Source organism: Staurois parvus, unplaced genomic scaffold, assembly GCF_062004578.1.
Source record: "Staurois parvus isolate SC_StPar_1 unplaced genomic scaffold, SC_StPar_1.0 ptg000670l, whole genome shotgun sequence".
Classification (NCBI taxonomy): Eukaryota; Metazoa; Chordata; class Amphibia; order Anura; family Ranidae; genus Staurois; species Staurois parvus.
The window spans coordinates 689,724-706,858 of record NW_028318466.1 but is presented as its reverse complement, the minus strand read 5'-3'; the positions used below and the strand labels follow the sequence as shown (position 1 = coordinate 706,858).

The 17,135-nt window shown below is 44.7% G+C and overlaps 1 protein-coding gene across 1 annotated transcript in view; it reads right to left on the bottom strand.

Moving 5' to 3' along the window:
* CPNE4 (copine 4) overlaps window positions 1-17,135 on the bottom strand; it is a 560,705-nt gene that overhangs the window by 47,490 nt on the left and 496,080 nt on the right. The window contains exon 12 of the mRNA XM_089652053.1: window positions 10,462-10,516. Coding sequence (XP_089508179.1) covers window positions 10,462-10,516 — 55 coding nt within the window. The remainder of the gene's footprint in view (window positions 1-10,461; window positions 10,517-17,135) is intronic.

The following is a 17,135-nucleotide window of genomic DNA, read 5'->3' as shown; positions in this document are numbered from 1 at the left end:
CCCCCATCACCACACTGTGCCACGGGCCCCTGTACCGCCTTCTCATACTGCTGCCAGATCCATCCTCTGCCATGTGCGTCTTTGTCGTCTGCTCACGCTGCTGGGTTCCAGTTTTAAACCTAGGCCTGTGTATGGCTTCCGAATACTGCTGCATCCACCGCCACCCTGCGCCCTGTGTCTCTGTCGTCTGCTCACGCTGCTGACGGCTTCCGCTTTTTAACCGAGGCCTGTGTTTGGTTTACGAATACTGCTGCATCCACCGCCACCCTGCGCCATGTGTCTCTGTCGTCTGCTCACGCTGCTGACGGCTTCCGCTTTTTAACCGAGGCCTGTGTTTGGCTTCCGAATACTGCTGCATCCACCGCCACCCTGCGCCATGTGTCTCTGTCGTCTGCTCACGCTGCTGACGGCTTCCGCTTTTTAACCGAGGCCTGTGTTTGGCTTCCGAATACTGCTGCCTCCACCGCCACCCTGCGCCATGTGCCACTTTCAGGTCTCCTTACACTGTTGGTGGGTTCCATTTTGTGATAGGGTGCTGTATGGCCTTCCATTGCTGCTGCCTCCACCGCCACCCTGCGCCATGTGCCTCTGTTGTCTGCTCACGCTGCTGACGGCTTCCGCTTTTTAACCGAGGCCTGTGTTTGGCTTCCGAATACTGCTGCATCCACCGCCACCCTGCGCCATGTGCCTCTGTCATCTGCTCACGCTGCTGACGGCTTCCGCTTTTTAACCGAGGCCTGTGTTTGGCTTCTGAATACTGCTGCATCCACCGCCACCCTGCGCCATGTGGCTCTGTCGTCTGCTCACGCTGCTGACGGCTTCCGCTTTTTAACCGAGGCCTGTGTTTGGCTTCCGAATACTGGTGCCTCCACCGCCACCCTGCGCCATGTGCCACTTTCAGGTCTCCTTACACTGTTGGTGGGTTCCATTTTGTGATAGGGTGCTGTATGGCCTTCCATTGCTGCTGCCTCCACCGCCACCCTGCACCATGTGCCTCTGTCGTCTGCTCACGCTGCTGACGGCTTCCGCTTTTTAACCGAGGCCTGTGTTTGGCTTCCGAATACTGCTGCATCCACCGCCACCCTGCGCCATGTGCCTCTGTCGTCTGCTCACGCTGCTGACGGCTTCCGCTTTTTAACCGAGGCCTGTGTTTGACTTCCGAATACTGCTGCATCCACCGCCACCCTGCGCCATGTGTCTCTGTCGTCTGCTCACGCTGCTGACGGCTTCCGCTTTTTAACCGAGGCCTGTGTTTGGCTTCCGAATACTGCTGCCTCCACCGTCACCCTGCGCCATGTGCCACTTTCAGGTCTCCTTACACTGTTGGTGGGTTCCATTTTGTGATAGGGTGCTGTATGGCCTTCCATTGCTGCTGCCTCCACCGCCACCCTGCGCCATGTGCCTCTGTCGTCTGCTCACGCTGCTGACGGCTTCCGCTTTTTAACCGAGGCCTGTGTTTGGCTTCCGAATACTGCTGCATCCACCGCCACCCTGCGCCATGTGTCTCTGTCGTCTGCTCACGCTGCTGACAGCTTCCGCTTTTTAACCGAGGCCTGTGTTTGGCCTCGGTTAAAGCCAAACATCCACCATCCCACTGCAAGACATCCTTAAAATGTCACGTAAACTTTGCATGCATTTCAGCCATTCCTACACCGCAAAGCACACCCTCCTTGAGCTGCAGCGGCAGAACGGAATTCCACAGCATCGCCTGATCTGCGACGTTGCAACAAGGTGGAATTCAACCCTACATATGTTAGACCGCCTTTACGAACAGCGAAAGGCCATCACCGATTTCCTGATGTTACAAGCGGATAAAGGTACTCCCCTGTGTAACTTAGATGTCAGCCATTGGCAGCTCATGCGTGACACCTGCCGCTTGCTCAGGCCCTTTGAGGAGGCCACGCTATTCGTGAGTCGGCAGGACTATGGGATGAACGACGTCATTCCTCTGTTGCACGTCCTGGAACAAATGCTGTTAACAATGGCTGGTCAGGGTGCGGTAGACGTGGCGCACAGATCTCAACGCCACATGACCCCTGTGGGGGCAGGACAGGAAGAAGAGGGGGAGGTAGAGGAGGACATTGGTGCTCAGGAATTATTGAGTGAAATGGGTGGTTTTTCCACTCAGCGGACAGGAGTGGATGAGCAGGAGCATCTGGTAGAGGAGGAGGAAGAGACAGAGGACCCAGACGCACCGTGGCAGTATGCTGTGGAGATGGAGGCAGGGAGTCCCTCGCATTCCTTGGCACAAATGGCCCATAGCATGCTCGGTTGCTTGCGTAGCGACAGCCGAATAATAACCATCAGACAGAGGGATGACTTTTGGCTGTCCACCTTGTTGGACCCTCGCTACCGTTCAAAAGTGGTGGCCTTTTTCACACCTGCTGAGAGGGAGGCCAAAATAAAGTACTATAAAAACCACCTATGTAGTCAGTTGGTCTCTGCCTTTCTGCGCCAACGTCCATCCTCAGACACTGTGGGCCCTGTGCGCTCACGTTCCGCTGCCATGGCAGCAGGGGAGGGGTGGGGTGGTAGGAGCAGTGGCAGCTCCACCAGCAGCGGCTGCCTCAGTCTGCAGTCGATGATGAGTAGCTTTCTTCACCAGCGCAGTGAGGAAACTACTAACCAGCCGCAGCAGCAGCAGCATCAGGTGGACCTGGAGCAGGACCTCAAACAACAGGCTTGGGCCTACTTGGACAGCACCCTGCCAACCGAGGTAGACAATCCCCTTGACTACTGGGCAACGAAACTTGACCTTTGGCCCCAACTAGCTGAATTTGCCCTTGAAAGGCTGTCATGCCCGGCCAGTAGCGTGGCATCGGAGCGCGTGTTTAGTGCGGCAGGAGGTATTGTAACTCCGCGGAGGACACGACTGTCCACCCAAAGTGTGGAGAGACTCACGTTTGTGAAAATGAATCAGGCGTGGATTAGTCTGGATTTCAAACCACCAGTTCCTGACACAACTGACTAAATCCGCCATGAATCATGCCCCAAACATGTTATTAGGGACAAATAGGCCGCTGTCTTTACAACTTTATAATTCCATGCAGTATATAGCCCTATCGGCCACTTTCTGGCATCCAGTTGCTGTAGCCCCCATCACCACACTGTGCCACGGGCCCCTGTACCGCCTTCTCATACTGCTGCCAGATCCATCCTCTGCCATGTGCGTCTTTGTCGTCTGCTCACGCTGCTGGGTTCCAGTTTTAAACCTAGGCCTGTGTATGGCTTCCGAATACTGCTGCATCCACCGCCACCCTGCGCCCTGTGTCTCTGTCGTCTGCTCACGCTGCTGACGGCTTCCGCTTTTTAACCGAGGCCTGTGTTTGGTTTACGAATACTGCTGCATCCACCGCCACCCTGCGCCATGTGTCTCTGTCGTCTGCTCACGCTGCTGACGGCTTCCGCTTTTTAACCGAGGCCTGTGTTTGGCTTCCGAATACTGCTGCATCCACCGCCACCCTGCGCCATGTGTCTCTGTCGTCTGCTCACGCTGCTGACGGCTTCCGCTTTTTAACCGAGGCCTGTGTTTGGCTTCCGAATACTGCTGCCTCCACCGCCACCCTGCGCCATGTGCCACTTTCAGGTCTCCTTACACTGTTGGTGGGTTCCATTTTGTGATAGGGTGCTGTATGGCCTTCCATTGCTGCTGCCTCCACCGCCACCCTGCGCCATGTGCCTCTGTTGTCTGCTCACGCTGCTGACGGCTTCCGCTTTTTAACCGAGGCCTGTGTTTGGCTTCCGAATACTGCTGCATCCACCGCCACCCTGCGCCATGTGCCTCTGTCATCTGCTCACGCTGCTGACGGCTTCCGCTTTTTAACCGAGGCCTGTGTTTGGCTTCTGAATACTGCTGCATCCACCGCCACCCTGCGCCATGTGGCTCTGTCGTCTGCTCACGCTGCTGACGACTTCCGCTTTTTAACCGAGGCCTGTGTTTCGCTTCCGAATACTGCTGCCTCCACCGCCACCCTGCGCCATGTGCCACTTTCAGGTCTCCTTACACTGTTGGTGGGTTCCATTTTGTGATAGGGTGCTGTATGGCCTTCCATTGCTGCTGCCTCCACCGCCACCCTGCGCCATGTGCCTCTGTCGTCTGCTCACGCTGCTGACGGCTTCCGCTTTTTAACCGAGGCCTGTGTTTGGCTTCCGAATACTGCTGCATCCACCGCCACCCTGCGCCATGTGCCTCTGTCGTCTGCTCACGCTGCTGACGGCTTCCGCTTTTTAACCGAGGCCTGTGTTTGGCTTCCGAATACTGCTGCATCCACCGCCACCCTGCGCCATGTGTCTCTGTCGTCTGCTCACGCTGCTGACGGCTTCTGCTTTTTAACCGAGGCCTGTGTTTGGCTTCCGAATACTGCTGCATCCACCGCCACCCTGCGCCATGTGTCTCTGTCGTCTGCTCACGCTGCTGATGGCTTCCGCTTTTTAACCGAGGCCTGTGTTTGGCTTCCGAATACTGCTGCCTCCACCGCCACCCTGCGCCATGTGCCACTTTCAGGTCTCCTTACACTGTTGGTGGGTTCCATTTTGTGATAGGGTGCTGTATGGCCTTCCATTGCTGCTGCCTCCACCGCCACCCTGCGCCATGTGCCTCTGTCGTCTGCTCACGCTGCTGACGGCTTCCGCTTTTTAACCGAGGCCTGTGTTTGGCTTCCGAATACTGCTGCATCCACCGCCACCCTGCGCCATGTGTCTCTGTCGTCTGCTCACGCTGCTGACAGCTTCCGCTTTTTAACCGAGGCCTGTGTTTGGCTTCCGAATACTGCTGCCTCCACCGCCACCCTGCGCCATGTGCCACTTTCAGGTCTCCTTACACTGTTGGTGGGTTCCATTTTGTGATAGGGTGCTGTATGGCCTTCCATTGCTGCTGCCTCCACCGCCACCCTGCGCCATGTGCCTCTGTCGTCTGCTCACGCTGCTGACGGCTTCCGCTTTTTAACCTAGGCCTGTGTTTGGCTTCCGAATACTGCTGCATCCACCGCCACCCTGCGCCATGTGTCTCTGTCGTCTGCTCACGCTGCTGACGGCTTCCGCTTTTTAACCGAGGCCTGTGTTTGGCTTCCGAATACTGCTGCATCCACCGCCACCCTGCGCCATGTGTCTCTGTCGTCTGCTCACGCTGCTGACGGCTTCCGCTTTTTAACCGAGGCCTATGTTTGGCTTCCGAATACTGCTGCCTCCACCGCCACCCTGCGCCATGTGCCACTTTCAGGTCTCCTTACACTGTTGGTGGGTTCCATTTTGTGATGGGGTGCTGTATGGCCTTCCATTGCTGCTGCCTCCACCGCCACCCTGCGCCATGTGCCTCTGTCGTCTGCTCACGCTGCTGACGGCTTCCGCTTTTTAACCGAGGCCTGTGTTTGGCTTCCGAATACTGCTGCATCCACCGCCACCCTGCGCCATGTGTCTCTGTTGTCTGCTCACGCTGCTGACGGCTTCCGCTTTTTAAACTAGTCCTGTGTATGTCTTCCGAATACTGCTGCCTCCACCGCCACCCTGCGCCATGTGCCTCTGTCGTCTGCTCACGCTGCTGACGGCTTCCGCTTTTTAAACTAGTCCTGTGTATGTCTTCCGAATACTGCTGCCTCCACCGCCACCCTGCGCCATGTGCCACTTTCAGGTCTCCTTACACTGTTGGTGGGTTCCATTTTGTGATAGGGTGCTGTATGGCCTTCCATTGCTGCTGCCTCCACCGCCACCCTGCGCGAAGGCACTCCAATGCAAGCGTCCGATTTTGTTGTAGTTAAGAATAAACCTTTTTTTTTTAACGTTTGTTTGTGTTAATTGCTTAAGGCAGCTATTGATAATGGAGAGAGCATATCACTGTTCGCTGCCCCAAAAACACCACAATGTTTATTCCATACTGTGCATGCATTTTACATCTAGAAAAAGATGCAGGCTGCGGTGTTGGACATAAATTGTCCATCGGCATATTATGCACATACCATTGCGCGCTTGCTGCGGAATGGGCGGTTCACGCCCACTGGGTGGATTGCTCTGGCCTTGTTTGATGACATCATTTAAATGCCCTGACAGATGCCATTTTTGGCGCCCGCAAGTAAAGACACACGCAGAGGGCGATTGCCATTATATGGTGTATTATAGGTATGACAGATGCTTATCGTATGTACTCTCCAGTGCCTCAGGATATGCACAGCCAAAAGGGAAGCCAAGGGTACCAGGACAGTGACAACCAAAGGAAATGCTCCAGGGGTGCAGCCCTCCTCAGACGGGGAAATCAGCCACTGGATAGAGAGAAAACAGGTGGCGCACACACCTAGTGCATTATCCAAGATTTATTGTAGGAGTGAAAGAATAATAAAAATATACTCACAGACGAAGCATGTATCTAAAAAGCATAGAAAAATGACAATGGCCACAACGGCAGGCAAGGTGTTCTCACTGTCAGTGCGGTCAAATTTCTGACGCATTTCGGGGACGAATCCCTTGATGCCTCAACAGCAAGGCTCTTACTTTCCATTCATCATACATCAGCATCAGAGGTTGGTCATCAGCTCTGATAAAGGGATTCGTCCCCGAAACGTGTCAGATATTTGACCGCACTGACAGTGAGAACACCTTGCCTGCTGTTGTGGCCATTGTCATTTTTCTATGCTTTTTAGATACATGCTTCGTCTGTGAGTATGTTTTTATTATTCTTTCACTCCTACAATAAATCTTGGATAATGCACTAGGTGTGTGCGCCACCTGTTTTCTCTCTATGACAGATGCTTGTTGTATGGAGGACTTTGAGCTGGGGACATTATTGGTTATTGAGTACGGCCATATATTTATGTAATTACATGAACCATATGTGGATTCTCTTAGTGACTGATACAAAAGAGTTATTGGATGTTAAAGCAATCTATTGATGCTGCATAATTATTGTCCGATGGTAGACCTTTCCTACTTCTTCCTCTGTGTTGGGATAACCAGGTATGAGTCTGTCAATTGGATATTGAATAGTATTAGTAGGATGATGGGGAATATGGTTATTCCCACTGATTTGTTATTGTAATATTTAGATTGCTCTATGGAAAGTGTGCACAAGATGTATCACATATTAATGATACCGGCATGTGGATAGATCTGCTGTCTGCCTCTTTTGTGAGTGAGTCACTCATTTTGAGTCATATTTGGGACTTTTCTTGTTTCCCCTTTTCTCCCTTCCTCCCCCCCTTTTCTGTCTTAGGATGGAACATAATCATTTGGTCTGTTTACAGGGCCTAATTTAGTGGGGTACGAGGGGAGGTGACCGTGTGTGCGGATGTTCATCCATGACCATTTTGACCATTGTGTGGATGCTGCTGCCCTATATTACTGCTCATGTTGACATGTCTGTGGAGAAGGTGTCTCGTAAGAGTTTTTCAATAATTATAATTGTCTGATTAATGTTATATATATGTGCATATATGTATCTTCCAGCTAGGTCATTGGACCTCTTTGCCTCCAACTCTTTCGAAGTCCTGAGGAAGCTAATAATTGAAACGCGTCGACCTCTGGGGGACTTAGATGTCATTATACATAATGCTGTAATTTATTGAGCTAACTAGCCACATACTGTTTTTATGGTAAATTTATGGAAGATATGTTTCAATAAATATGTTTCATACAGTAATATGAGGTTGTCCTTTTTCTGTACCAGTAAGTCCCATTAGTTTTTTGTAGTTCTTTATACCATTGCAGAGAACATAGGAGAAGAGCACAGAACTGTGTTTTTCAAAGATGCCAATGCTTTATATCTGGGCCTCCAAGTGTTCTTATCTTCTTATCTCTAAGGTCATTTATTAAGATTTGCATCCACTTACATATCCTATCAATACATTATTATAAGTCTCCAAGGCTTCCCACAAACACATGCACTTTCTCTCTTGTTCTTTCACTGTGGTGCCTGCTGCTGTGTGAAAACATTGACTGCTGACAGAATGCTAGAAAGGTTCATTTGCTTCCTCTTTGTTTTGGCATAGCTCCCAACTGTCCCTCGTTTGGAACAAAGTCCTCTGGCCCTCTTTCTGCCTCATTTTGGTCTGATCTATATAGCTATATATAAAATGCACTATATATCTATCAAAGAATATTTTACAATGCTAAACCATTCATCCACTTTCTAAATTACTGCATTTAGATATTTCCAAAGCCAATATAAAGGAAGAGTAGCAGTCCAAACACTGCTTGTGGGTTTAACCGACAATTTTTTGGGTGTAATTCTCCTTTAAGGAAGGTGTGGCATGGGGCGTGTCCTATGCCTGTATAGTTTTGCAAATAGGTGTCCCTTGTTTCCATCTCAGTAAGTTGGGAGGTATGGTGTTGGGTAACCCATTTGGTTGCACCCTGCTACTCTGATGCCCCAGGAAGATGTCCCTTGAGACAAAGACATTGCGAAGCGCACGTAAATAATATTTTATATACACACTGAATGATGAGGCTGCAGTTCAACATTAGTCACCATTGTTTAAAAGATAAGATCACCTTTCATAACATGTTACACCCATATTCAGAGTGTAACGTAATCATCCTCAGTAGCGGGGGGATCTTCACTCTCCTTGCTAACTGTCAAATTTTTAAAAAATGTGGCCATGCAGGGCTCCACCTACATGGCAACGTCACTCATTCACAGTCATCTGTGAATGAGAGACTACAAGCCCCAACAGCCTTAGCGGCTGACAGCTTGTAGTCCTCGATTAACACATTCATTCAATCTTCATGTCAGTATATCAGCTTGCTCGTAATTCCCATATGAGCAAACAGATATACTGACAGGTCTGCAGGAGACTTGCATGGCACCAGCGATCTGCTGATTGTTGGTGCAATGGTTTACCGACTCCTGCAGACAAAAATAATAAATGCACATTTTTTACCTGCATAATAAATGTGCATTTATTATTTTTTTCTAAAATGTGAACTTATCCTTTAACCCTTTTGCTTCTAATGACATGTACCATATGTTATAGCAATGAAAGGGCTAAAAAAAAAATCCTGCAACAGTAGCAATTAGCTTGTTTTTACATTTAACTAACAGACTCAAAACTATGATGCCAAAAAGATCAGTTTGATTTAGAGTTGTCCAATCACTTTTACATCCCAGTGGTTCTTGGCCACTCCCACTCACCTTGGAACCCTGTGATCACAAAAAAACAAGAAGTAAAAGTGCACTAATGGATATTTGGAAAACCTATACTACCCTCAATTTAAAACCATACAAATCCATATAATCTAGGTTGAATTTAAGTGATGCAAGGCTATCACATTTAATTGAAAATGGGTGCAACATGACCTTTATATATATATATATATATATATATATATATATATATATATATTACTGAGAAATGCATTTTAGCTTATTAACCACATTTTTGAAAATAATTTTATCAGCCTTATTTTTTAAATTCTTTGTGTTTTTACAGCATAATTCCAACTAAAACCTATTTAAGTTTGTTATGTTCAAATATGTTTTGCCTGTGCCCCACCAGAGAGATTTCCCATCACCTGCTGTACTAACAGGGAGAGGGGACACATTTCTGTAACAAGGACACAGAAGGCAATAAAAGCCTGGCAGAAGCTATCATTTTTCCTTACTCTATCCAAAACAAAATAAAATGTTTGGGCTGTAGTTGGGCTTTAGATACAGTAACCTATAGAAAACAGTCAAAAGTCACTCAATTTATGTCAAGCAATAAAATAGATTGATTGGTTAAGACAGATTATGAAATGTGGTCCAATTCTCATTTCAATGTTAAAAGCAAATTCAGTCCTACCACAGTAGTGACCACTCTCTAAATTCTGGTCTTCAATTTATCTCCAAGGCAATCAAGACACTAGCAATTAAAATGAACAGACCAGGTCACTACTCTATGTCTAGTAAGCAACCCAGCCAGGGGCGGACTGACCATTTGGAAACTGGGGCACTGCCCGAGGGCCCGGGGTCAGTAGGGGGCCCCATGAGATGCCCCTGGTACCTTTCTCATAGGCTTTTTTGAGTTTGGGCAAGGACACAGGGGCCCCATGATCCCCTATTGCCCAGGGGCCCCATGAGTTGCCATTCCGCCCCTGAACCCAGCTACTGGAGAGAATCAGCTACTGTGTGAAGTCAGAACTATTGTACTTGTCACTATGGTATGGAAATTTGTGACTTTATAAAATTAAAAACCACCATGATTTAAAAGTATAACTGAACACAATTCACTTGTTATTCATATTTGTCTGATCATTTATACCAACAATCCTAACGATATCTGTATTTATATTTCATTATGACTTACAGATTAAAAGACACACAAAACATTATTTCTAATGAATTGTTTAGTTCAAACATAGAATATGCCTGTAATTCTTATCCAAACATTTATAATTTTTTATATCTATTAGTTAAAGTTGAGATCTAATTTCAAAATGAATATTGTAAACCCAGCATACAGTAAATGCAGTTCAACTATGAAATTAGTAATGCTTTACCTTGTAATCCGGAGGTATTCTGGCACCAAAACCAAAGGCAGGAAACATTTTGTCACTAAGAAACAGGGAAAATGTCAAAGCTAATTATTAGGTTAAAATGTTAACATTTAGATGGATTTGAACAAAAAAAATCAATTAACTAAAAAACTGACAGTCACGTTACATTTAATTGTATGTGTTAAGGTTAAAGCTATAACTGCCAACCATTTTATGTTGAACAATCACACAATTTATGACTGTATTTTGTGTTTAGCCTGGTGACATAATGACATTTTAAAAGAACAATTCTATCTGAAGAGGAATGGAAAGCAGCACTGCTATGGATACTAGAGAATTAGACGGGAAACACTAAATACTATAGTAATACAATCATATTAGTAATACAATAAAACTTTTTGCGTGAGTTTTATGGTCATCCTGCCAGTGTCTTCTTGAATATAATATATATAATTTAGGGCAACATTGTCAGCCAGGGTTGCATGGAACCCTATGTTTTTATTAGAAGTTGATAGAGATCCCAATAAGCCATTTCTGTTTTTTGGAGAAGTTTCCACTGACACCATTGATTTATTTAGCCATCTATAATGGGCATTCTTCCCATTGACCACAAATATAAGGAACAGTACCCTGAACTGTTGAAATAGTCATTATTAACAGGGGTTCCCAGGCCAAAAAGTTATTTCAAGAGTTCTCCATGTTAAAAAGATTGAGAAAAGTTGGTTTTTATTTAACAATTTTAAATAATATCCTGCACACAAAAATACCTGTTAAAACTGAGGTCTTTTATACTATGTCAAATCTGATTTTCAGCAGTATGTAGCTAAACAGGTGTGATGTCTTTTGGTGTTTTGTACCTGAACAACACAGAATGATTTTTCCCCACGGTCAAAATGCTGTCAGCCAGCTTTGTTATGTGCTCTTGTGAAGTCATTATAATTTCTACTATTGCTACTTCAGCTAATTTAATGTATGCTTCTCACAGCTTTTGCTCTGCGTTTGGATGTCCTGTGGGGATCCAGTTCCTTTCATTTCGGTCACTGACAGATGCTTGGAACTCAGGATGAAGGATTTTTTATTTGTGACAGTGTCTGAGCAAAATATGACTGAAACTGAGAATTTCTAGGATGACCTTGCTGCTCCTGGAAGCCAAAGGAAGCATTTCTGCTTAATCAATACATGTCCTGGCTGCTTAATATGATCCTCTGGCAGATGGCCAGGCTTTATAGGGGAGAGTTGTGAATTGTGAAATTAAATGATGTTCTGTTTGAAATGATAGTTTATGGCCCGTAACACAGCTGGACATTTTTCTTCCTGACTAGCAAAAAAAGTTATAGAAAAATAGAAAGCATAACAATAGCACATACAGCACATATGCAATTACAGATGTAGAGACAGCGAAGCAAATATTCATGTATTTTCATCTTTTTGTCTTGTCCACTAATTGAAAAAACAAATGTTTGGACAGTTGTCATTTAAAGCTGAGCTCCAGGCAAAAAGCTAAATACACAGATTAAGTAGATTTATAAAAGCTGGTTTCCCTGCCAAAGGATTTATATTTATGTCTATTCAGTCCTGAGATTACACCTGCCAGAGAGCACAGCCATCCTACAGGCCTGACTTTTCTCTTCTGCAGTTTAGCAATACGTCTAAGTCCTCATACACATTGGCCATTTTGATAACACTGGTAATGTTAGCTGTGTAAAGTCACGTTAAAAACAGGAGTTTTTCAGCTTTTTTTAGCGTTTTTGCATTAGCGTTTAGCGGCGGTTTCCCAAGTTTTTCTGTGGTTGCGTTTTTTAGCGTTTTTGACCAAAAAAGATTTTTTTTGGGCAAAAAAAGCCCACAAACACCGGTTTGCGTTGTTTTACCGCATTTTGCTGCGTTTTTCAGCGTTAGAGTGTTTTTACAGCTAAAAACTCCTCTAAAACCCCATTAGTGCTGAGTTTTTTTTCCAGCCAAAAAATGTCCCTGCCAAAAAATGTTGATTACAGTCTATGTGTGCATGCTGGGGGGGTTTACTAGCTGAAGAAAAAAACATCAAAAGCCAAAAACATCAGCTGTTAACCACCTCCCATCCGGCCGTTGCATATTAACGGCCAGACGGTGGCAGTGCAGGGTCGGGTGGCCGTTTATAAATGGCCTCCCCGCACCCTGCTTGTGCACGCTCCCTGGGAGCGCGCAGCACCACGATCCGGTGCCCGCTGTGTCCTCCGGACACAGTGAAACACCGATCGTCGGATGGGACCTCTGTACGAGGTCCCAATCATGTGATCACTGATTGGCCAATCAGTGATCACATGCAAAGTAGTAAGCAAGATGTCACTTGTGACATCATTGCTTACAACGTGTGAAATCTGTGAATGATCACAGAGGTCACATGGTACAAGTCTATTCACAACAGCCTTGTACCATGTGACAAGCTGTGACCAATCACAGCTCACTCAGTAGTTCTCAATGGCTGCAAGAATGCAGACAGAGAGAAAGAGAAATGATTGCTTTTACATCCTATATGGGTGTAAAAATAATCAGTGTAAAAGAAAAAATCTTCATCACACCCCACAAGTAGTACAGTGTCACCATGGTGACACTGTACTGTGAGGGTGACAGTATGTAAAAAAAAAAAAAAAATTATAATATAAAAAAAAATAAAAATGTAAAACAAATGTTTAAAAATTAGCATTTTTGGTTATAAACTAATTTGGCTTATTTTTTTTTTTACTAAAAAGATAACGGAATAAATTTTGGCCAAGATTTATGATGAAATATTATTTATTTGCAAAATTTTATAAGAAAAACACTTTTATTCAAAATTTTTGGACTTTTTCATTTATATAGCAAAAAAAGTAAAAATCCCAGTGGTGAATAAATATCATCACCAAAATAAATCTTTATCGGTCTCAAAAAATGGTAAAGAATTCATATGGGCACAGTGTTGCATGACCGCGCAATTGTCATTCAAAGTGTGATAGCGCTGAAAGCTGAAAATTGCCCTGCACAGGAAGGGGGTAAAAGTGTCCGGACAGGAAGTGGTTAAAATGTCCATTCCCTGCCCTCAGCCAATAATTGAACAATGATGGAGAAGAAGCAGATCAATGGGCTCATCTCTTGGTCACTCTGCTTCCTACCCCTATCATCATGTTCCTTGTCTACACATGATTTTTGGAAGAAGTGACATGCATGTGCCGTGCAGTATACACTCTCAGCTCATTACCAGGATCTGTAAAATGTTGGGAATGAACCAGGTTCTGGGGATGATGTAACTCCTGTGCACATGCAATAGCCAAAAAGGATGCCTGAGAATCTGGAACTAGCAGCACTGGAAATGGCAGCAGCAGGAAACAGAACCTGCATTGCACAGTATTGGAGAAGAACACACTTGTAAGGCAAAAGCCCACAAAGTACACATCAGTTTAAAATTGCTCCAATATACACATACCTGTATGAATTGTTTTTTTTTCATATGCCTGGAGTTTAGCTTTAGGATCTCAGTTGTTACACATACAACTCTATGTGAATCCTCACCCTGTGTAGCAACCCATTCAGTTTAAAATAGAAATAAAAGGCAAACAGCCCTACACTGTTCTTCCCAGTGAATGGCTGTGCAGGGCAGCGTGTCCGCACAAGTCCTGGCCATTGAAGGGCAGGCAGGCTGTGCTCCCAGCACAGCCAGAAAGCTGACCACATTGTAATGGATATGCTCTACTGCCTAGCATGGTCAGTTTGAAATAGAAAAGCAAGGGTACTGGCCAGAACACCAAGAATTTCACACAAAGGAAGCAATACAAGAGAACAGGATACTTTTTAACACAAGTACAGTACATGGTACTACATACACATATCAGGAATATGAAATGATGGGATAACATATAATACTCTTTAAAATGTTAGTTCACCTTTAAATAAAAAACATAAAAAATGAACTAGCAGCGGACACCCTCACCACCCCCTGATGCCCATTCTATTTACATCCAGGGTTGCTGAGCTGTCAGCACCCCCAAGAGGGAGAAGAGTAGGGATTTCCATTCACCAGACTGCTGGATTGGCTGCAGGGTTGCTGACATTAACCATGTATTATGATGGTAGCTGTCTGTCGGGATATAGCTGTTCCTGTCGGTGGGTTTGAAATACGTATGGGTATGGATACCCTCTGAGGTCTTAAAAATGTCCACGACACCAAGCCCTCTGAAAACTCCCTCTCCTCCTCTCCATTCATGAAATTCTGTAAATTTAGATTTTTCACAGTTGAAAGCTTTCACTACTTCATGCCGGCTGCCCACTAAGACCTCAGATTCCTGTGGGTCACCAAAGCACATGACATTCATTTCCTATCCCCTGTCCAGAGAGGAAAATTCTGTGTAGTTGATGGCTTGTTTCTTCACCAGATTTATGCCGTACACTGCGCTTCCCAGGCAGCAGCCTCACCACTCGTCCCAGCAACTCGGATTTTAAAAAATCTGCACTTTTTATCATTTACATATTTGAATTTTTGGGGGTTTGTCCTACTCTTTTGCAACCTGTCATTTGTGTGAAATTTTTGCTGCCTTGATTTTCTTTTTACATGTTCTGTTATATTGTTTGTAACAATTTAAATGATGATAGTGTTTTTTCCGTTTTAGATTTTTTGAATGCTCTTTTCTTATTATTGATAGTTTTTTCAACTTTAGTCATGAACAACATAGAATTTATTTTTAGCCCTTTAAACGTACTACCTATGGGAATAAATTTTGCAGTGTGTTTACATACAGTTGATTTGAAGCATGCCCATTTCTGTTCTATGTTCTTTAATGACAGCATTCTCTCTCTGGCTAAATCTTGGAGAGCAGCAATCAGCCTTGGAAAATTTGCTCTCTTAAATTTAGTGTTTTTATCTTTCCAGTATGTGCTTTTTGTTTCCAGTTAACATTAAATTAAATCATGTTATGGCCATTGCTACCCAGATGTTCTTCTATATAAAATTTAGTAATAAGCTCTCCAATGTTTGAAGATAACAGTCCAGCAGAGCATGATTTCTAATTGGGGCTTCTATAAGCTGTACCCTAAAATTCTCTTATATTAGATTTATACATTTATATCCTGTTACTGTTCCAGCAGTGCCATTACACCTGTCAATTCAGGGTATTTAAAATCCCCCATTGTTATCACTATCCCAGTCCTTGCAGCCTTTTCTGTGTGTGCAAGGAGCTGAGTCTCCACCTCCTCATTAACACTGGGTGTCCTATAACAAACTCCAATAATTAGCTTTGAAATATGCACACTCATATGCAGTTTCACCCATAATACTTCAGCCTCATCACACTCTCCATCAACAAAGTCCTCTGTCGCACTCGCTTTACACTCTCACATGAGACACAGACACTGCCAACTTGTCATTTTACCCCGTCTCTCCAAATGAGAGCATAGCCAGGAATATTAATAGCCCAATCATGTGAAGAATGAAGCCACAATTCAGCAATACCAATTAATTCACAGTTCTTTTCATGCACCAACATTTCCAACGCTTCTAATTTTTTGGCAGACTCCTGGCATTGGTGAACAAACAAACACTTTAATTCATTGTCACATTTTGTACTTATATTTTGCATATCTTTAGTAGTACAAACAGTATTATAATTGCTAATGGTTGTTTGTAACATGGGAAACACTTTATTACCTGCCAAAGCCCTCTCCCAATGTTTACCTGTTCCATCCTCCTTTAGTGTCTGACCCCTGTCTGACTTGTCCGCCCTGTTACATTCTAATTCTCCCTTCCCCCCCAGTCTTAGTTTAAATACTCCCCCATCCATCCTATAAATTTCTCCCAAAGCACAGCAGACAACCTTCAATTTAGGTGCAAACCATCTTTAGAATATGGGTTGTAACCCAATGAAAAGTCAACCAAGTGCTCTAGAAACCCAAATCCTTCCCTCTTACACCAGGTCTTTAGCTATGCATTCAGCTGTCTGAGTTCCCTCTGCCTTTCCTGTGTTCTGCATGGCATAGGCAATATTCCCTAAGGCATATAACCTTGGAAGTCCTTCCCTCAAATCAAATAATGAGCCCATAGGTCTTTGGGGCTATTTGATCTCAATTGTATCTCAAAATTATCAGTAGATACTGATATATTGTATATGCAGCTGAGGTTACATGCAAATCTGGAGTTTTCCTTTAAAAGCCATATGTAGTTTTACCCTCTCCGATTTCCTATGCCTCTTATCCTTTCTTTTATGTGAAAGTCAGGATTATTCCTGCTCCTTTTTACTCCTATACCTCTATGTTGATCATTAAGACCACCCATCACATAAGCAGAAGACATGAAAGAAATTAAGAAGGAGAAGTGGAATTCACAAAAGAAGAAAATGGTATCTGTGACTAAAATCGGTCTAGTTTAGCCATAAAGGGATCTTATACTTTAGTTGCAGATACCATTTACCTGTTTTGTAAACCATTCAGTTATAAGTACTGAAGCTTTTTGCTATGTATATACAGTACTTTCTTTATGATGATATTTGGAGATAATATGTCTCATTATATGTATGTATTTCAGATAAACCAACAGATTTTGTGCACACACATTATCAATGACCCAATCCTAAGGAAGCAGCAATGGACCGTGAAATGCATTGAATAAAGGGTTTTGACACACATATCATGTTTGAAACTGCATTGGTACAAGTATGATGTAACTGGCTGTTGTG